Source organism: Otolemur garnettii, unplaced genomic scaffold (genome assembly GCF_000181295.1).
Source record: "Otolemur garnettii isolate 467f Iridium unplaced genomic scaffold, OtoGar3 scaffold00013, whole genome shotgun sequence".
NCBI lineage: Eukaryota > Metazoa > Chordata > Mammalia > Primates > Galagidae > Otolemur > Otolemur garnettii.
Window position 1 is genome coordinate 16,752,811 of NW_003852408.1, and position 22,456 is coordinate 16,775,266.

General features: G+C 41.0%; 1 protein-coding gene across 2 annotated transcripts in view; it reads left to right on the forward strand.

Moving 5' to 3' along the window:
* Window positions 1-897: 897 nt before the first annotated feature.
* Window positions 898-22,456, forward strand: part of FN1 (fibronectin 1) — a 63,955-nt gene continuing 42,396 nt past the window's right edge. Inside the window, exons 1-15 of one of the 2 annotated variants that reach the window (XM_012802144.1) lie at window positions 898-1,422; window positions 2,350-2,478; window positions 3,531-3,668; window positions 5,006-5,137; window positions 6,130-6,267; window positions 8,320-8,478; window positions 9,718-9,909; window positions 10,805-10,984; window positions 11,593-11,769; window positions 12,922-13,074; window positions 14,311-14,439; window positions 15,464-15,607; window positions 19,924-20,045; window positions 21,636-21,816; window positions 22,003-22,179. In XM_012802144.1, coding sequence (XP_012657598.1) covers window positions 1,275-1,422; window positions 2,350-2,478; window positions 3,531-3,668; window positions 5,006-5,137; window positions 6,130-6,267; window positions 8,320-8,478; window positions 9,718-9,909; window positions 10,805-10,984; window positions 11,593-11,769; window positions 12,922-13,074; window positions 14,311-14,439; window positions 15,464-15,607; window positions 19,924-20,045; window positions 21,636-21,816; window positions 22,003-22,179 — 2,299 coding nt within the window. In that variant the 5' untranslated portion in view covers window positions 898-1,274. The remainder of the gene's footprint in view (window positions 1,423-2,349; window positions 2,479-3,530; window positions 3,669-5,005; window positions 5,138-6,129; window positions 6,268-8,319; window positions 8,479-9,717; window positions 9,910-10,804; window positions 10,985-11,592; window positions 11,770-12,921; window positions 13,075-14,310; window positions 14,440-15,463; window positions 15,608-19,923; window positions 20,046-21,635; window positions 21,817-22,002; window positions 22,180-22,456) is intronic. The other variant, XM_023510325.1, reaches the window with a different exon arrangement.

The following is a 22,456-nucleotide window of genomic DNA, read 5'->3' on the forward strand; positions in this document are numbered from 1 at the left end:
CCCGCCGCCCCCCACCCCCCGCCACCCTCTTCCCGTCGGCTTTTAGCGATGGACACAAAATCTCTGCTTTGTGTGCAATCAGCAGGGTGAACGTGGGCCAGGACACGAAGATCTTTCCCTGTCCATTCCACTTTCAGGGGAAGTGGGCACCCATTCCTGGGGAAGACTTTCCTGCACATTTAAAACAGACAAACTGACGCTTTGTCCCTTCGAAAGAAACTTGGTTCTTTGAATTCCCCCCAGGTGGGCAAAGCGGAGCGCAGAACTCCTGGGACTGAGTAGAAGCTCAGTTAAAGGCTCGCTCTCCTCCGCCGGTCGCCCTTCGCAGCCAGCCCTTCCTCAGGACCGGGCAGGTACAGCGCCGTGACGAGGAGTCCGAACAGGAAGCAGGGAAGGCAGGGTCCCAAGTCACTGCACTTTAGCCCAAGGGAACGCGAAGGCCAGCCCCGCCCTGGGACTGCGAAGTCTGGATTCCTACAGCTGCAAGGTGGTGGCTACTTTATGGTTTTTCTTCTCCACAAAATGCACTCTCGTAAGCAGAGGGGTTTTTTTTTTCCTTTTTTCCAGAGGTGACGCAATGTCCTCAAATACCACCACCCCCCTTAATGAAAAAGAAAAGGGAAGGTGGGGCGGGGAAGCCTGGCAACCCCTCGCTCCACACCAGTCCAGCCTCTCTCTTCGCTGCCCATCTACCGCGTTCCAGCCTCTTCCCATCACTCCGCCCCCACCCCCGAAAAAGTTTGACGACCGCAAAGGAAACCGAAAAAAAGTTCTCCAGCCCCGGCGCTGGCGGGCCATCAGCATCTCTTTTGTTCGCCGCGAACCCACAGTCCCCCGTGACGTCACCCGGAGCTCGGGCCAATCGGCGCGCGGTCGGCGGCGGCGGCGGCGGCGGGAGGGGCGGGGGAGTCGGGCGGGTCCCTCCTCCCCGGCGCCCGGGGCCTCGCGGGGGGGAGGGAGGGGACTGTCCCATATAAGCCCGGGTGCTGCGGGCTCAGCCGCCCGCGCCAGCTGTGCTGTACTGGGGGAGGAGAGGGAGCCCCCCGGGCGCGAGCAGGGAGAAGGGACCTACGGCCACAACTTCTGTCGTCTTCTCCATCCCCTCTGCCCCTCTACCCGTGCCCTTCCCCCACCCTCTGGTCCCCACTTTCTAGGAAGCGTCAACCCCCCCAGGAGGCACTGGAAGGGACTTTTCCCACAGGTTGCGAAGGGAACCAAACTTGGTGGCAACTTGCCTCCTAGTGAGGGCGACTGCCCACCACCACCTTCTCAAGATGCTCAGGGATCCGGGGCCCGGGCTGCGGCTGCTGGCCGTCCTGTGCCTGGGGACAGCGGTGCTCTCCACCGGAGCCTCGAAGAGCAAGAGGCAGGCTCAGCAAATCGTTCAGCCCCAGGTCCCTGTGCCTGTCAGTCAAAACAAGCGTGAGTACTGTCCGCGGGCTGAATCAGGCTGCCTCGGGGATGGGACCGCAGAGCCGACCAAAGTTGCCGCTGAAGTTTTGCGAGCGCTTGTGCGCGAGCGTGTGCGCGCTCGGAGAAAGCAGCTGTGCACACAAAAGGCTGTAGTTTGGGGTAGACTGGTTCTGAGGGCCTAGGATAATAAGATTAGAGGACAGGGGCTCTGCGATCTTCCCCAGTGTTCAGATCAGCCGTCAGCGAATTAATCAAAATTTACCCTTAAGAAGAAAAATGGTGTGTGTCTGTTAATTTTCCATCTGGGACTAGTGTGATCCTTAACGGCTCCTTATTTTCTTTGTTACTAAATAATTGGTTAAATAGTTTCAAAATGGGGGCAGGAAGAGGGTAGCTAAATAGCTATGTTGTTTCTAACTTGAAAGACACATACTTGGTTCAGATCGTTTTGGCCCCTCAGAAAACTTCACCAAGGACAGAGATGGGAATTCCTTTCCCAGTTTTTGAAAGACACACCCTTCTTGGGCTAAAGGAAACTGCTTAAAGTTGTCCTTCTTGATTATTACTCCAAAAAAAGCGCTGAAGTTTCTTGCAAGCTTTAAAATGCAATTTTAATTATCTGCCTTTCAAAGTGTTTCCATCTTTTTGATGTAGACCACTGGCCAGATGGAAATGACATCACCGTATAACTTGTACCTAAGTTAAAAGAAAAAAACCGAAAAGGAAGACTAAAGCGTCCATGTGTTCAAATTCTAGAAGCTAGTTTCTACATCTACATTGACTAGAATACTGCTTTTAAGTCTGCTGGTGTTCTAATAATTATTTTTCCATGTTTGATACTCAGGGTGATCAATGTAGTTGTGCAAGAAAATTCCATCATTGGAGAAAAGAAAGAGGGATAGAAATGTAATAACTTTTTTCTTCAATTATTTACAGTCGGTTGTTATGACAATGGGCAACACTACCACATAAATCAGCAATGGGAGCGCACTTACCTAGGCAATGCCTTGATTTGTACCTGTTATGGAGGGAGCCGAGGTTTTAACTGCGAGAGCAAACCAGAACGTAAGTCGTGGGGAGCCCTCCAGGTCAGGATCTTTTTGTTGTTGTTGTTGCAGTTTTTGGCCAGGGCTGGGCTCGAACCCACCACCCTCGGCATATGGGGCCTGTGCCCTGCTCCTTGAGCCACAGGTGCCACCCTGGGTCAGGATCTTTTAATAGATGAAGGGGTGCTTGTTAATTAAACTTTCCATTAGTAAGTAAAAAAATACATACACCGTCTTTCCAACAGAATTACCTGTCATTTTCTCTCTATGAACGATTAATAACTGCTTATATTTGCTTTTCGGGTGCTTTTACCTTGAAAGCCAAGAAACAAATCTGTCCCAAGCTGGTGCCCGGAGTCTTCTTTTTCTTTGACTCTCCCAAAGGTTTGGATGAGAAAATGAAAGATTTTTGTGTGTCCTCCCTCCAAAAAACATTTAAATTACAAAATTTTATTATATTAGAAAGTAGTTTCAAATCTTAAACTGTCAGATTATGGGCCAAAAACTTTTAGACACTCTGTTGTAAAGTGATTTGTCAGCTACAGTGAACACAAGACCACTAGCCATTTCCAAGTTCTCATTCCTTTAGGACCATTGGTATGTTTCTTATAAACCAGAGCAACTTCATTAGAGAAGCACAGATCGGGCTCAAATGCAAATAACAGAATTAACTAGTGTCAATACCTGGTGAGAGGTAGAGTCCCAAATTGTTTGCTTTTTATGTGGACCTTGGTTTGACTTCCTGGGTTAGAGATTAGAATCTGGACTTCTTCCTTCCCAATCTAACCTTGTCAGAAGGCCGTGCCTTATATGGCTTTTTCCTAAGCACCAGAGAATTCTTTACAAGATGAATTAACTTACAGAAAATTGAAGAACTTGTCAAAAGTCAAAAACAGTGCGGCCCTATTAGGGCCGAGTGTAAAGTCTGTGTCTCTGACTTTAATTTAAACTTTTAGGTGTACCACGCTACTTGTAGAAATACAAAACTAGGTTTTCTTTTGGATGGGATTAGTGGGCTAGAAAAGCTTTTTACCTAAGCGAGGCTTATGTGGACTTTTCCTTTCCTCGCAGCTGAAGAGACTTGCTTTGACAAGTACACTGGAAACACCTACCGAGTGGGTGACACTTATGAGCGCCCTAAAGACTCCATGATCTGGGACTGTACCTGCATTGGGGCTGGGCGAGGGAGAATCAGCTGCACCATTGCAAGTAAGGAAATCATTATGTAAAATGATGCTAAAATATCATAAATAAGAATTTGTCTATTACCATCACTGACATCACTTTCTGTTATCTGTGACGGGATAGTTTGCGATTTATCTCTGATGACCAGGCACTTTGATACGGTCACCCAACTGATTCCTGTGCTTCTTAAGGTTACATATGAGCACAGATATAATCAGTGTTTCATATGTGTGGATTTGAGTATGTGTGTGTGTGTGTACATAGCATAACCAACTAGATCTCTTGGGATCCATTTCAGTAAGATATGCTTAAAGAAGTTGCTCATTTTAAATTACCTGGACATTTTTGATCCAGATAGATCATGTGACTCTGCAGTGCTTGGGAGGATCTGTATGATGAGTGAATCAGTCATGTTTTTGTCTGCTCTTGTTATTTGCCATACAAAGACCTCTTGCATCTCACAGAAACCGTTTCTCTGTAACCAATAGGTTATGCCCAAGAAACAGATCTCAATGTTTCTAAGAATAATAATTACCCCCAAGAATATACTCTAAGGAACTTTGGGGACTGGACTGACTTATCAACTCTAGTTAAGCTAAGGCAGTCTTTCCAAGATGATTCACTGGATTACCAATAGATTCTGTTAACATAGCATTTAATTTTTTAATCCATCCTTGAATATAAGTCATCTTAAAGGCTTCTGTCTAAAGGAATAAGTTAATACCTTGTGAATAGACACAGTCAAGTTTCCCCATACTTAATGTTAGGGTTTATCCAAGTTTATTGGCAAATGTCAAGAATCAATGGTCCATAGTGTTTATAATCTAGTGGACAATTCAGCCTTTGAATGTGCCTTTGGGCTTAACAGCCTAGAAAAGTACCAAGATTTTCACACTTTATATGTATATGCCTGGTTGCTTCCCAACCAAATGACATTTCTATCCTAGGGTAAAATAGGAGTTCTTCATACTCCCAAAAGTTGGCTTGCTAAGCCTGATGTGTGGTCTTTTCATTGAATTAGTCTCAGGCTCAACCTGCTGTGTCTAAGTAGAGGCCATGCCTCCGAGGCTTGCTTTTCTGTGTAGAACCCAATTTCCTATGATCTGTCTGAGGGACCAGAATTTATGACCTCTTCTTTGCCATTCAGATTTCTGTTTTCCATTGTGCTTTAAGCAACACACTTAATTGAATAGGCCCAAAGTGACCAAACCTGTTAACTTGCCCCCAGTCTCTGTTGAAAAACCTCTTCTCCAGGTCTCTACTTTGCCAACATTAGTTCCTATGGCGGGTGGAACATGAGTCTTTTGTTGTTGTTGTTGTTGTTCTACACTCTCCTAACACTTGCTTTATACTTCCAACAGACCGCTGCCATGAAGGGGGTCAGTCCTACAAGATTGGGGACACCTGGAGGAGGCCTCATGAGACTGGTGGTTACATGCTAGAGTGTGTGTGCCTTGGGAATGGAAAAGGAGAATGGACCTGCAAGCCCATAGGTGTGTGACAGTCAGGGACCAGCAGTGGCTGGGGACGCTCCTGTGGAACATTAGGGTGAACCAAAATCACATCTACAAGGATAAGAGGCCTGAATGCCAGTCAAAAAAATAAAGAAATGGAAATTTCATTTGAAATAACGAAACCTTATGTAACCCATAGTCTTCTTACTGGAATCAGATCAAAAAGGCCTAACCCCATATGGAAATCCTAAGTTTGTTTCCAAAGCACAGAAAGGCAAGAAAGAGTTGAAAATTTTAGCACAGAGTCATTTCTCTTGCTCAATGTTTGATCTCAGCGTCTCTTTGGTCAAGATAAATTTTATTTAAAAGAAAAACAATGAGACTTTTGACACAATTGTTTATGAAGTGGGCTGGACCAAAATGCAGACTCATGTGTGCTCTGTCACCTGTTGGTAGCTTCTTTTCAAATTAAAAATTGTCGAGCTTCTTTTGGCCTTGATCCTAAGTTGAACTATATAGGGGCCAAGTCCGAAAGTTTCTGGCTGTGAATTTTACTCTATTTTCTTTCCTCTAATTCAGAGGTTTTAATTTGTTTTGCTTTATCTCTGTTTCTATAGAAATCCTCATCTTTAAATAGTTTTTTATCACTTTATGTAGACCATTCAAAACTCACGATTGGTCATTCACAATTAAGACTGGAATTTTGCAACTATAATCTCTCACAGACTAGATACATACATAGGTCCTTGCTACGCAGAATGCTCGTGTGAAGTTTGCAACCAGCTGAAAATATGCAGCCCATGTACTTATTAGGCAAACGGAATTTCTGCCTGCCAACTCGGCTTGAGCTTCCTTTTGCCTTGGCTCCTTACTGTGTGCTCAGATGTAGGGTGTGCCTTTCTTTCTGAACAGAGTGCCACTTACCAAAAAATGTGGCTGAATTTTTGCTTACACACACACTTTAAATTACAGAGAGACTGGACAATTCAAATGAACCCTTTTTTCTGTTTTTCTTCCTCTTTTCCTTACAGCTGAGAAATGTTTTGATCATGCTGCTGGGACTTCCTACGTGGTTGGGGAAACCTGGGAAAAGCCTTATCAAGGCTGGATGATGGTGGATTGTACTTGCCTGGGCGAAGGCAGTGGACGCATCACCTGTACCTCCAGAAGTAGGTTTTAGATTTTGTGTTACAGATTAAGCCAGGTATTGTCTTCTGGATTCCTAGAGAGAATTGTAACATCGTGTCACTTAGAACACGCCTGATATGCCAGGGTGCTTTGGTAACTTTTGAATTTCAAGAAAAATTCCATGACCAACTTATTCTGCATTTTCAGAGAAGACTAAATAAATAAAAAAGAAATCTTAGTTCAGTAAGGTCTTAGACTATCAGCTGTGTGTACTAAAAAAGAACTTTAATATTTTTACAAGTGCCAAATGTGTCATAGACCTGAAGATTGATCTACATTATTACTGAGGTATTTTTCAAGTGTCAAGAGCAAAGGAATCATTAAAATAACATGCAAGTGCATTTTTTGGCACCTGATGCTATTGCTATAGGATTGAACATAGCTCTAAAGGCTTAAGTTTCTTTCTGTGTTTGAAATTTAATTAAGACATATTCATAAGCAAAACTAATGAAAACACAATGTGTTTATCCCATAGGTTAAAATGATTTGTCTACTCTGGAGTTAAGGATAGTGTCTCTTCCCTAAGCTTTTATTAATGTTGTAAAGAAGCTGGCCTCAGGCATCTTTACTGTTGGAAGATTGTCTTGAGGTCTTAATTATTACCTTCTAGTTTTAAGGCTCCTCTTTTGGATTTTAATAGCAGCTATAGAGTTCGGTGAAGCAGAACAGCCAATAACTATTGGTGTCATAAATAAATGTAAAATCAAATCTAAACATTTTGAACATATTTTGTTCATCTAGTTTAAAATATTTAACTATTTTAAAACCACCATCACCCAAATTTGTGAATTCTCTACAAACAAAAAAATAAGCATCTCATGGAAAGTGATAACAATTCTGACCCCATCTTTTCCGGAAACTTGCTGGTTTATTAGAGCTTTTGTATTTAAAATGTTGTTGTGATCATTAGACTTCCAAGACCTTTGTGGCAATATTTTAGCTGAAGATAAATTTGGTGTCTGGTTCAAGTTTATCTGTTTTTTAGTAGCAAGTTGGGGAAAACATCACGAGGTGTTACAGGGACACATAGGAATGGGATATTAACCCAGCCTTCAAAGAGCACGTGGTAGGTCAGGGAGATGAGAAAGTCTGATCCATGTTTATCATCTATGAAACATAACATTAAATTAAAGATTTCAAAAGAAGAGTGAAAATAGTGTTTTGGAGGCTCAGAGGGCGATAGAACTTTTAGCTGGTGATTTGGGAAATCGGCAATTAACACCCTCATTCAAATTTCCATTCTTATGGCAGGTCAGTGTGGGTGTGTATTTGTATGAACATTACAACGGTGTAATTATTTTGTCTCTAACTTAATAGTCGCAGTAGTGTCTGAACCACAAATTAGATCCTCCATACTTACATTGTAGCAAAGGTGGATTGTAATTTAAACAATCTATTTGGCAGATAAATGAACACATAGATTAATGGTAATTTACTTACAAATTATCATTCTACCTCAATAATACCACCTTTCCATTGGCGGGCCAACACTGAAGACTTTTGTTAGTGATTTTTAAATGCTGTAGGTGTTGGGGGTAGGGGAGAGAAGATGATGTATTAGTCAAAGACATCATTAGTCCCTGAGTTTGTATAGCTTCTGTGGAGCAGTTGGCGGGGACCCTTTGAGCCTTGTTTGCCTGCCTTGGTTTTCTACAGAAAGCACCCTATTGAAATGTGGGTCATATACAGTAATGACTAAGAAAAAGCCTGGGAAAGCCTGAGAAGGAAAAAGACAGAATGATAGAGGGTCAGAGAATGAATCTGGTTAAAAAAATGGTGTATATATATATATATATATAAAGTAATGGAAGCTAGTTACAAAGGTTTGGTAGAACTAAACCAAACATGCACTCCCTTTCCACTGTAACAAATGTCATCTCATCATTTAGCACCAGAACTGAATAGGAACATGTCACCAAAAATTGGGATGCCAGCCATTAAAGTGCCATCCAGCATTTCATTTCTAGGTTTGAATTGACCACTTTCCACTCTCAACCTGACTGACGTATTTAAATGCTTCCTTTGTGACACAGACAGGTGCAACGACCAGGACACGAGGACATCCTATAGAATCGGCGACACCTGGAGCAAGAAGGACAGCAGAGGCAACCTGCTGCAGTGCCTGTGCACCGGGAACGGCAGAGGGGAGTGGAAGTGCGAGCGGCACGCCTCTCTGCAGACCACGGCCACCGGTGAGGCGGGGGCAGAAATGACATGCCAGGTGGCACTTTCACGCTTAGCATTATCATTTCTGGTACAAGAATAAGATTTTTACATCATCAATGATTTGTTAGATGCTGAAGAAAGAAATGTGGCAATCAAGGGTATGTCCTTCCTCTGTTAGTATTTTTAGTATGTTTTGGTCAAATTTTTGATATTGCAGCATTTCTGTTCAGCCTCTCAGAACTTAGTCATTTAACTAAGTATTTATTTGGATCTTTCTCCTTGTGATTGGCTTTTAATTTTCTCTGACCACTTGGGAAGATGAGCAAGATTAGATTCCATAAAATTTTGAGTTCTTTGATTATTATCAGCAACATTGTTGCTGATCCCTCAAGACATAAATATTAATTCACTGAAATAGATGAAATGGCTAATGGGGAATTAAATGTGGGTAAACATTTTAAAATTTTTAGTTATTTTTATTCATGTTACCAATACTGAAGAGTTTCCATTGTTCAAAAAAGTTTGAGAAACATTGAGTTAAACAAAATGAACCTCCTTTACAAGGTCTGTGTATTCCTTTACAATGTGGCTCTCTGAGGGAGTGAATAGGGACAGATGTGTCCCCAACACAATTGACCTGGAGATTCTTGGTCTATGGAGTATCTTTGGGTTCTAGTATTCAGCAGAACTTAGGGAGATGCTGGACTCCGTCTACCTGTCATTCTAGCATCAGTCCTAACTCTGCTCTGGCCCTGGCCTTCGAAAGAACAGATTTTTAAAAGTTTAAAGAAAAGATGAACATATTCTCTTGCATGACTCTGAAAGAAAGGTTGTCTTTAAAAGGATTGACCAGTTGGGGAAAGAAAAACACAACAGAATCACCAGTAATCCTGAGGAAAAATGAAATGCAGTAGGAAGGGGCACAACTTGCTGAGGACCCAGAGCAGCTGTGCAGGGCACCCCACATGATGTGTTGGAGGTGTCTGCTGTATGGAGTGGCAGGATAATGTCCATTATTTAGAAATATGATCCCAGTAGCTCCACATGAGCTGGAGGATAGAGACTACGTGGTAAGCTCTTGTGGATTATTCCCAAGGCAAAATGCAAAAGCTAACGCAGAATGAAAGGGGGCATTCCTTTCTAGTTCCAGGCTAGAAATGACACAGCTTTGAGAGTGATCTCTGTGAAGCCCCAAAGACCATGACTCCAGGAATCAGTTGTCTTCTCTCATCCAATTTTGTTCCTGTCATTTCTCATGCCCATAGGACCTGGCTCCTTCGCAGATGTTCGAACAGCCATTTACCAGCCGCAGCCCCACCCCCAGCCGGCCCCGTACGGCCACTGTGTCACAGACAGTGGTGTGGTCTACTCTGTGGGGATGCAGTGGCTGAAGACGCAAGGGAACCAGCAGATGGTTTGCACTTGTCTGGGCAATGGAGTCAGCTGCCAAGAGACAGGTGTGTGTTGTCTTTCCAAGAATAGTACGGATGACTTCATTATTCAGTGTTTGGATGACAATACATTAATGGGAAACAATAAAACAAATAAGAAAAGCGTGTGATCTTACCATCCTGTGATAACAATCAGGGTTGGCATATCAAATTTCCTTCCAGTCTCTTTAATCTGTCTATTTTCTTTCCAGGCATAGGGATCTCAGTGTATACATTATCTTTATATGTCTAAAATGTGGTTATAAGATAATTGCTTTCTGAATAGCAAATCACCCATATTTTATACTGTAAATCTCAAACTGTAGCAACTTTGTGATGGAAACGTCTTTCAGTATGCTAATGCATCTCTGCTGTGCTATGAATGTGGTAGTCACCACAGTAGAACACAGTTGACCACCTCCTTAAGTTGACCTAATTTTCATAGAACAAACATGTACCACATGTAATATCAGTACAGTAGGTCTACTTCCTTATGTTGACCACCTCCATATGTGGACCAGTTTGTTATAGCCTTTTGGGAGGTCAACTTTGGCGCTCTACTGGACAGCAATAAGAATCAGCACCCTTGACTATTCCCCCTCACATATAAGTTCTATGGCACAGATAATGTCATCCCCTCACTGGCAACCTTAAACAGCATCCTTAATTCTATTAATATAGCTTCACAAATAGAGAAACTGAGGCATGACCGCAGAAGTGGTAACAGTGCAGAAGAGCTCAGGTGTTGTTCTAGCCACAGTAGACATGGCTTCCTGAGCACTGCATTGTCACTGAAATTAACCAGATGGCTTTTTCCTTTCAGGGCACAAGCTCAGTCTCTCATTTAAGCGATAAATTAGCAGCTGCTGGTGGGAGATAAAGTAGCTCTATTTACCTGAGACTCTTTTGGTTATGCTTATAGCTGTAACCCAGACTTACGGTGGCAATTCAAACGGGGAGCCGTGTGTCTTACCATTCACCTACAATGGCAGGACTTTCTACTCCTGCACCACAGAAGGGCGGCAGGATGGACATCTTTGGTGCAGCACAACTTCGAATTATGAGCAAGACCAGAAATATTCTTTCTGTACAGACCACACTGGTGAGTGTCTCCCAGGGAAACCGCAGCAAGGAGAAACACTCATCTTTCAGGCCCTACTTTGGTTTGCCAGCAGTCTAGCCATTAATTTTGAGGCTGCATAAGAGGCATCATTTTTGTTCAGTTTGGACCCAAGAGATACGGAGCTGACGTAGCAACTGAGGATCCTTCCATGTTCCCAGCACCGCTGGGAAAAGACACTGAGGGAAAAGCCTTCCAGTTTATTCACGTCAGCACACTGGGATTATGATGTGATTAAAGATGCTTGTATTTGAAATCAATAGGTGATTCCCACAAGGCTGAAGAATACACAGGATGGATGTTTGAGCTCCTTTGCTTATTTTCTGGTTAAAGCTATGTTTTATTCAAAGCTATCATTTAATCTTTTTGGGGGTGGAGGTCTGGGAAAATGAGGCTTGAATCTTTGTTGAAAGTGAAGACACTAAGAAGCTTAGAACCATGATGTCAGACATCTATTTTCTGAGCCAGGCAGATGCTCTGTGCAGTAACTGCAGGGATCTGGCTGTCCCAGAACCTTTCTTCTCTCTGTACGTTGGAAAACTCAGTTGTAATCTTTTCCTTCCTTTTTTTGTGTGTATTGTTCTGGGCAGTGTTGGTTCAGACTCGAGGTGGAAATTCCAATGGTGCCTTGTGCCACTTCCCCTTCCTGTACAACAACCACAATTACACTGATTGTACTTCTGAGGGCAGACGAGACAATATGAAATGGTGTGGAACCACGCAGAACTATGATGCTGACCAGAAGTTTGGATTCTGTCCCATGGCTGGTAAGAAGTCCCTGTGGGGTTGCCTTTGTGGACAACCAGCCAGGGAGTCGAGACGGACGACTGGCATCCAGTTTTCTCCTATTTCACCCATTAAGACAATTTTGAGATGTCAGAAACTTTATGTGATATATATGCTATGTTATATCATATATCATGTACATAAGAAATGAGAAAATAGGGGCCACGCCTGTGGCTCAAAGTAGTAAGGTGCCGGCCCCATATGCTGGAGGTGGTGGGTTCAAACCCAGCCCTGGCCAAAAATTGCAAAAAAAAAAAAAAAGAATTGAGAAAATATATAAGATAATTATTTGTATAATTTTTAAACCCTATTAACATGATTTAATGTCCAAAAATATATACATACTATACAATAAAACTACTTATAGGTGTGGAAACATAAATTTGTACAGCTTTATCTATGTAAAGAACATACAATTGAGCAGTTTAAAATACTTAATGTGTATATATATAAATTTATACAGATATATTTATAAATGTGTATATATACACATATATATAAACGGCTGAGACCCAAACCTACAGTGTTGACACACGATTGATTATAGTTTGACTAGCATAAGATGTGTCACTTAGCAGTAACTACCGAAGTGACCAAAGCTCAGTGTTTTCTGACAGGTAAGGAATTTCTTCTTAAAAAAAAAAATATATCCAGTTTGTATAAATGGAGAAAGGGGAACTGTACCAGGGATTGCCGCGCAGAACGTGAGGCAAAGACGAACCTTTATTTCTCTCCTGGCAGCAAAAAGAGATGTTGGGTTTAGAAGGAAAAGCCATTTTTACTTGAAATTTTATACCCAAACACATGGTTTTTCTTTCAACCAGAATAAGTTGAAACTACAAAAAATTACAAAGCAGTAATCCAACCCAGGCCTCCCGCACGGTGCCGATCCTTTGTAAGAATGTGTAAGCGTTGCCTAGTTTAACATTCCCTTCCTGTAACGTAGCTCACCTTTGGGCTCTTAGTTTCCTTCTTCAAGGTCCAAATTTTGCCTCTACTTAGAAGCACTCAGATTTCTTTGAGCCACACCAGGCTTCTTCCCAAGTGAGAGTTCTTAGGATGAGCAGACGGGACTGATCCTATTTCACACGTGTCCGTTCAGACCAAGCGCATTTCTCTTCTGTTTCCAACAGCCCACGAGGAGATCTGCACAACCAACGAAGGGGTCATGTACCGCATTGGAGATCAGTGGGACAAGCAGCACGACATGGGCCACATGATGCGGTGCACCTGTGTCGGGAACGGTCGTGGCGAGTGGACGTGTGTTGCCTATTCCCAGCTCCGAGGTACGCTGGTTTATTAATGAAAACATTTGAGAGCCCCAAGTGTACAAGGAAACAGACTTCCATGTGAAAACTGATAGTTTGCCAAAAGCAGGGGAAGAAATACACAATGCCACTCCAATCCTCATCTACTGTGCTGACAAGTTTAGCTTTCTCAGACAGCCAGCTGAGAAAAGCTGGCACGGCAATGCCCAGGTTCTGAAACGTTCCCAGGATGTGAGCACTTAGGTTGAGCCAAAACCATGACTCCAAAGGCAAGAACGCAAGCGTTTATCCCTTTGAGCTTTAGGTGAGGCCACTGGCTTCACGTCTAGAAGTGATCAAATAATTTCTTTAAAGAAAAAATGGCTTTGCTATTCTAAAATCAGGTCCAAATTTAAGATCCAAAGTTAAGGAGACCCATATGTAGGGAGATGTATTTTCTTTGTTCAGATTAGTTTTTCCCCTTTGTACCCAGTTATATGATAGGAGGAGGTATTCATTTATTAAATGAATTCATTTCTTAAAACCATCTTAGTGTTCCCTTTCTTTGATTTGAAAAGTAATATTTCGGCATAACCATCAGCTAATAAATAGTAGCTAGCGTGTAGATTATCGGCCTGAATCTCTTCTCCTCTGTGGTGTCCCATAGCAGCACAACCCAGGAGTATAATTTACGTATGATGTTGCAGAGCTGACAGGGACCTAGTAAGTTGGACAGACCAACTCCTCCTCTTGCAGATGAAGCTGAACTTGAGAGGGAAAATCACTCTCAGAATTTTTAGAGAATGAGGAAGAGAGTTGGGCTAATTTCTGTGAACTCTCTCTTCCTCTTTACCCCATTCCAGAGACCAAACCAGACCACTGCACCCTGCTGGGTGGTGTATACATGTGTCTAATCTTCTTCTTATTTATCACGTACAAGGAGAGATACAAAGGGAATTATCAAATCAGCAAGAACTTTTCAGAAAGTAAGATACTGTTCAAAAATTGGCTTTTCACCAGAAGGCATATTTTACCACATTCTTCACTCCTCCACAACATTTACAAGTGTATGGGAGAGAACTGCTTTGGCAAAAAAATTGTATTACTGACTAAGGTTTGAAAAAAGTTAGTTCTATGCCAGCTGAAATTATTTTAGTGGAAGGTACTGATGGTTTACTGGAAGGAACTGTATTCTTTGAAAAGCATAATTTCTTTTATTTCACCAGTGGAACTTACCAAAGAAATTTCTCACCCATCCAACTGTTTCCCAAACAGACCAGTGCATTGTTGACGACATTACGTACAACGTGAATGACACGTTCCACAAGCGTCATGAAGAGGGGCACATGCTGAACTGCACATGCTTCGGTCAGGGCCGGGGCAGGTGGAAGTGCGATCCCGTAGGTAAGCAGCCCGGCTCCCTGGAGGATTATGGACACAGAGAATGGCCAGCAAGTTTCAGACAGGAAAACCTCCTTGATGTTTCATGACTGAAGGTGGCTTCAGTCAGCTGCTTGCAAAGATCTTTGCCAAGTCTTCTAATCCTGAACCAATACATAATCTTGATATTTGTAGTCATCTGGTTTTTGCTAAATTTGGTGATGAATGCAGGTTTGTTGCAATCAAGGGGCATTCATTCTCTGCTTCTGAATCATAAAGATAGTCCACGTTATGGAAAAACGATTTCCTCTATTGACTTTGCAAAAACAGAAGCAAAGGATTATGCCAGTAAATACTCCAAAATACTCTATTTTTTTTTTTTTTTGGCTGTCCTTCATAATAGAACTGAGCAAACAGTGAAGGTAGAGAGGCTTAAAAGAGTTATGTTACCAGCACTCAAAAGTTTAAGGTACTCCATTAATATGCCTTTGCTAAGAGAGAGGCCCCTCACTGCGAAAATGCACTGATAACATCAGTTTGGTTGATGTGAGGCTGCAAAGCCCGGAGAGAAGCCTGAGAGATTTTCTTAGAAACTGCTTGAAGAGTACTTGTAGTTAAAATCTCATTCATTCATTTAAATTTAAAATTAAGTTTCTCCAAATTTTGAGAAATAAAGAGAACAAAATTGTTACAGACTTTTTTCCTTACTTAATCGAATAGTAAGCTACTTGCATTAAAATGAGCAAAGGTACTATCTAATTTTTCCTCAAATTACTATCAACATATACTGAAATCTAAACCTTTACATTTTTATTTAGAAATATTACCCTTTTAGAAAGCTAAAAATCCCTCCTAATGGGTATGTTTTTGCCACTAATTGTCCTGTAAGATAAAGGATGTGAACAGAATATTTCTTTTAACTGCATGTATCTGTAAGGACAGTTGCAAATTTCTAATCAAACTAAGAATGTATGCACTAGCACACTAAAAGGAAATGTGTAGCCATAAGTCTTCAAGGATGTGTATCTTTTCTTTGCATATATGTTAGACCAATGCCAGGATTCAGAGACCCGGACATTTTATCAAATTGGAGACTCGTGGGAAAAGTACGTGCATGGTGTTAGATACCAGTGCTACTGCTATGGCCGTGGCATCGGGGAGTGGCATTGCCAGCCGTTACAGACCTATCCAGGTTAGTAGCTCTATTTTTGCAAATAGAGAACTGCCAGTAGGTATAGCAGCAGTATATATTAATACTCTCATGCCTAAGTTGAAGTCTCCTCTCTTGCCCACCCTTTTCTCCTATCACTCTCCAATAATCATCTGTATTTTGGACCAAAATGATTTTCCTTTCTCCCTCTATTAAGCAAAAGATTGGGAAGGATGTGAAAATATGCCTGCATATAATTTTGTTTCTTAACACTGTAGAACATTCCATTAGGTGAAAACACTGTGGCTCACCTCATCTCACATCCATACATGGAAATACAAAATCATGAAGTAAGTTATCCCCAGGAGTAAAGGGTTGGGGATTTATATTATGGTTCTTGACAGAGAAGTGGCCCAGAGACTTGGCGTGAAATACAACATAAGCATGTGTTCATTCAGCATGCCATCTAAGGCCTCTTTGTGTCAGACTTTTCATTTGTTTAATCAATTTGCGTCTGGAACACAGTATCCTGGGCCAATAGTTGAGTAACTTGGTCAACTCTCTGCCCACACAGTTCAAACACTTTTAGATGTTTACTACTGGGATGTTTCAGGTTACAAAGACAGAATGCCTAGCTGTAAAGGTTAATTCATTTTTTGTTTTTTTGTTTTTTTTGGAAAAAATGTTTTAATATTCACTGCGTGATTACAATAAGATGTGTTATGTTGTGAAAGGCTCATTAAGCATCAGTTATTTGAACTACCACTGGGATACAAAGTCTCCAAAATCTCTATTAGCTTAAAACATGGCCTACCTTCAGACACTAAAAGAGAGATTTTTAAGGCATCAGAATCTGCATGTGCAAGAAATTAAGATTCAGTCAGTCCCTCTGTGGTGTGATAAGAGATTCACTGTTACAGAGAACAAGCTATGGCATGATTTGACGAAAGCCAAAGTTCACACCTCGTCTCCTCATTTGCAATGTGGGGACACTGTGACTGATGACCTTTAAAGTTCCTTCCAGCAGTCAGAATCCTAAATTCCAACTGCACAGATGTACCCTTCGTAGGAACTTTGAAGATTCTGCTCTTCTCAACTCGCAGACAATGTCAGGGCCAGGGAAGGTAACTTTGATGCCGAAGCTTCACAGGACAGATCAACCAACCTCCTAAATAGTATTTCTTGGTGGATTTGAGTGTAGGAATCACTTCAAAAATATTTTTTAAATTTACTATATTTTTAAATCTGATTCTAGAAGTATTATAAATTCAGAAAGAATGTAATTGGGTTTGTTTGTTTAAATGATGCATCTAACTTATGAAGAATGCTCTTTGGTTTCTATGCTTATGTTTGTTATTGGTGTGGCAATTTACTGAAAACTGTTTCCTCCTAAATGATTTAGAGAGATCATTTTGCTCTCTTTTCAAATAAGCGTGCCCACAGAGCTGCTTCCTGGAAATGGTTCGATAGACATGGGAGAGCTCAAATCTGGATGGGAAGGGCTCAAATCTTCCTGGAAATGGCTCGATAGATGTGGGAGAGCTCAAATCTGGATGGGAAGGGCTCAAATCTTCCTGGAAATGGTTCTATAGACATGGGAGAGCTCAAATCTGGATGGGAAGGGTCCTTCAGTATTGGAGTTTTGTGCGTTGATCCTATTTCCTATTCTCTAAAAAGGGTAATAACAAAAGTCCACCGAGCAGAGGCGATTGAGGGGAGTGGGGACAGACATTTGACCTTGGATGTGCTCTTTGGTGCTTGGATGTATGTCTGAGCTGCCCAATGGCTCATGCCAGGCATGTGGGGCTTTTACGAGTGTGGTCAGAATAAAGCACTAACAGATACCAAGAGGTTGTCTCTGAGCCTTGCCCTGTTTGTTCCTCCTGCAAAGGACAGGAGTTGTTCAAACTAACAGAAGATAAGAAGCATTCAGTTTGTCAATCAGCAACTCGGAAAGCACAGATCTCAGCAAATTAAATAGAGAAAGAAGGACTGGGTCAAAAAAATCATGAATGTTTAACTTTTCCAGGGTCACCATGACTGGAAATTACCCGTTTTGACCTTATTTTAAGCTATCATTAAAAATGTAGGTATCGTGTCCCTGCTTTACCCTTTTATAGTTAGTTTGATCAGACTGAACAGGAGAGAGTAGATTTCACAATGGTAATTGCTGTATTGCATATGCCAGTGACATTAATTTAAAAAGTTATACCAACTAGCCAGTAGCAAAAGGATTATCAGAAATTTAAATCTAAGTAATATAAATGATGTCATTATTTTTAACCTTTTTTGTCTTCAAATTATATGCAGTGTGGGCCAGAGCGTAACAGTAATAGGAATAGAATTGACCTAATAAATGACTGACAAATCTCTTGGCTTCCTAGTTTAAAATGTGCTAAATTCCTTTTAATATTCAGCTGATTTCCTTTAAAGTTGGGCTATGGCATAAACTAAATGGTGAAGCCTAGAATTTTAGACCACTGCCTAAAGTCTGACGAAAGAAAAGTAGTAGGAGTTTTGCTCCTTATTGTTGGGGGAAAAATCCATTGCTGTGGCATTTTTCTGCCTCCCTCCTGCCCCTGCAGTCTTGCCATCTTCTCCTGTGTCCATGTGTGTGTAGGAAAATGATCAGGCTTACCCAGGGAAGTCAAGACCAGATGTGTTGTCTTCCTACGACTTAATAGATCTTTAGCCATCATTAGTTCTTTCTTCCCCAAATCATGATTGACAGACTAAAAAAAAAAAAAAAATACACATGGGATGTCTCTTTATTAAGGAAATTATAGTAGGATTTCTTTACAGGTTCAATATTTAAATAACCTTATGCCAATTATCATAAATAATTTAAGGACATGACAGTCCTATATTTACTTGATTTACTTGGAATTACTTTCAATCCCATTGTATCTCTAAAATTTTGCTTAAATATTTATCTTTAAAAATGTACTAACATTTGTGAGGATCTTCATGAACAGAAGGAGTGATTTCAAAAAGGACATAGAATTAACTTCTGCCAATTGATTAAAACGAACATCCTGTGTGTTCAAGGAAATAGAAGCTACTTTAAGATGGAAAACTGAGAATTTTCTGTGTGAATTTTGGTTTTCACGTAGCTTAGACATATGTACATTAAATGAAATTAAGATCCAAAGAATATTTGTTAATTTTCAACCAACTCTGATTGATTCCTGGTGTGGAAGTGAGTACCTTACTTTAGAATTTTGAAGTCTACACAGGTACCTAAGGTATATACAGTTTCTGTGCTGGAGAAAACTTTGTTTGCAAAGAGAATTTAACAGCTAAGAAATAAGTTTGAAAATCAATATATTTTTTCTTAGAAGCGTTCAGAAAACATAAATCTTGTAATAATCTAGTAAAATTCCTTATTAAACATGTACAATTTTGCTCTGTTAGACAGAGTATCACAAATTCTTGGAAAGGTTATTATATAGAGTTTTATTTTTTTATTTCTAGTAAGTTGAACATCAACTGACATCCTAAAGAAGACAGTGTTTGAGAAAAAAAAAATTTTCCGTTCTGCAAGCATACATTTTTCAGTTATTTTATTATGATTCTAAATGAAGTTAATGCTATCAATACCACGATTCTCCTTCCCTACTTTTCTTTTTAACAAAAGAATCAAAACTGTACTTTAAATTTTGTGGGTAACAGTGATACACATCAAGGTGTGGAAATATTACATTTAGTGTAGGTTGTTTTAGTTGATAACTTTTTTTGAAAAAAATAAATGTAATTAATAAGCAATGGTGTGATTTAAGAGTCTACTTTTTGAATAAAAATCAAACTCGAATTTTGTTCCAACCTGATAGACTGCTTAGACTGATGAGAAATAAAACTAGGTCTTTAATTATTACCTTTGCCTATTTGCCTAAGATTCTACCCTATTTAGAAATGTGTTTGTTTTGCATCATATCATACGGCCTTTGGAATGTTGTTTCCTTCTTAGGTAGCAGATTCATTTTGAAAACCTCCAAAAGTTATAATGTGTTTTCAAAGAGGCTTAGTATCATAAGCAAATGTAGTTTGTATTCCATATTCCATTATTTCTGTTTGGGTCGTTTCACAATTTTCTCACAATTTTTACCTAGAGACTACAGAGTTAAACTAAAAGGCATTTTATTTGCTAGGAACAAATATGATTTGCATTTCTCACATGAAGGATAATAATTATCAGTTAAAAAAGGATTTGTTGCATTGATTTCCAATGTCAGTGTGTGAAAGGATGAAGTAATTCCAGATAATTTTATTTTACTCACATGTACTGATAATCAAAACTGTCTTTAATGAGGAAGTGAGTAAATACCCAAGATAACAAAATGTCACATTTTCATTTTCAGGCACAACTGGTCCTGTGCAAGTAATTATTACAGAGACGCCCAGTCAGCCCAACTCTCACCCCATCCAGTGGAATGCACCAGAACCTTCTCACATTTCCAAGTACATTCTAAGGTGGAGACCTGTGAGTATCCTACCCAGAATCCTCAGACCCTGAGCCTCTTGAACTTCCAAATTCTACACTTGATCTTAGCCAGAAGGCCGAGAAGCGATGAACTTCCAAATTCTAAGCCAGCAGATCTGATTAACTCTTCATGGAGTATTGGAAGACTGGAATATGGAAACAGCCTCTCTCAGAGAGGGACCATGTCTTTCTCATTTGTTCACTGCTGTCTCTCTAGAGCCTACAATGGCTCAGTGCCTGGCTCACCTGCTTAACAAACGGAGAATGAAAAAAAAATTATTCCTTTCCTTTTTTTTGTAATGTCCATATAGCATACTGAGTGGCCACATGGAGAACTTGACATCAGTTGATACAAATCAGCTGCATCGAAGTATTTTTCCCAGCACCAACACCTCCCTGTCCCTCATCTTCTTATCTCAGCCCCAATTTTATTACTTTAAACTTAACTCTAAAGTGTTGTGTGAGATTATGGCCATAGGGAACATTTACTAGGAGGTACAGAATGTACACTGAGTTGGAAAGTCTTCAAAGAGTGACAGTGATGAATTTCTTTGATATTTCTAGTAATTAAAGAAATTCAGATTTCTTCTTAATGGGATGCCATCTGAGAGTTTATTTTCTGTTATTTTCTTCTGATAGCTAACCGAAAAAGCTCACCTTGAATGACAGGGTTATCCCTGAATTTGAGTTAAACTGCAATAACTAATTTTAAATTATTTTCATAGTGTATTTTAGTTAAAACTTAAAGAGTACTAAGATTACTTTCACTTATCCTCAAAATATAAATGGACATTTGAGTATTTGAATTATAGAGGAACTGGTTGATTGGGTAATTTTAAAAAGTCACTGGGCACAAAAAATATATTTTGACTTATGTTAGTTTCAAATATTTACACTTAAAAGGGTCTCATCTGGTCTGAAGTAAGGGAGTTTCTTTCCCCATGTTACTGAGCTGAGTTTTATGAGCTGTGACATGTTGATGAAGTTGGACAGGATGTAAAATGTAAACTGGAAGCAAAAGATTAAATAAACCAAAATCGTATTTTTCTGCAGTCTCGTCCAAAGTTGGCTAACCACTTCTGATGGGGCAGTTCGTATCCAAGAATGAGTCACAAAATCAGACCAGTTGTACCCAGTATGTGATGGCCCCAAGATCTGAGTCACAGGGCAAGATTAAGCCTTTGAATGTTTCCAAAAAGCAAGAAACTTGGATTGTATCTAACTCAGTTAGATGAGAATGTGTGGCATTTTCCCACTTCAAAAAGAAGTAGATATTTGTTCTCTGTAGAAATGAAGACACTGGGAAAGGCAAAGCATACCTTCCTTATTCTATGTTACTGGTATAAAATAATTAACTTGGCGACAGTGAAGGGCCCTGAGGTCCGCAGCTATGCAAGCTCAGCCATGCCACGGGACTGTGCCTCCATCTATACAATGGGAGCAATAAGACATTATGATCTCAGTTTTCCATGGTTTTTCTCCAAGTGGAGCTCCACAGATTCTTGGAAGATTACTGAACATCATCTCTAAAAGTTCATTCTTGTAAGCACTGATGTGGTTTTGTTTTTTTTTTTAAATTTATGTTTTCAGAAAAATTCTGTGGGCAATTGGAAGGAAGCCACCATTCCAGGCCACTTGAACTCCTACACCATCAAAGGCCTGAGGCCAGGTGTGATCTACGAGGGTCAGCTCATCAGCATCCAGCACTACGGCCAGAGGGAAGTGACCCGCTTCGACTTCACCACCCCCAGTGCCAACGCACCTGTGACCAGTATGTACCCAGCCGTCCTTGTGTCCCCACCTGTGTTTCTCAGTAAGGCTCTCCGCAGGGAGGGCTTTCCTTCTCAATTTGTATTTTTCCAGGAATTGCACTGAATTTTTTTTTTAAATGGTATTCACAGATGAGGATGGCCAGTTTTCTTAATGGCTGATGGTTTGCTTTCTCCTGCGACTCTAGGTAACACCGTGACGGGAGAGACAACTCCCTTTTCTCCCGTTGTGGCTACTTCTGAATCTGTGACTGAAATCACAAGCAGCAGCTTCGTGGTCTCCTGGGTCTCGGCTTCGCACACAGTGTCCGGATTCCGGGTGGAGTATGAGCTGAGCGAGGAGGGAGACGAGCCCCAGTACCTGGGTGAGCTGAGCGTGTGGCTTGTGTGAGGCTGGGGTGGCCGCTGCGAGACCCTCCTTGGAAGCGATCCTCCAGAGTGTGGTTTCTGTGGTTTGGAGCTAATCGACACCTGCCTCTGTATGAGGAAGGGAGGAACTGACGCTTTCTAGAACTTGGCTGGGTTTTTCCTGGGCCATGCTGGTCTCTGATGGGAGCGGCATGATGCTTTTGCCTGGGTACGGGCCCACTCAATGAAAGTCGTCGTCTCCGTGGAAGGATTAATAACTGCCAGGGAGAGCGT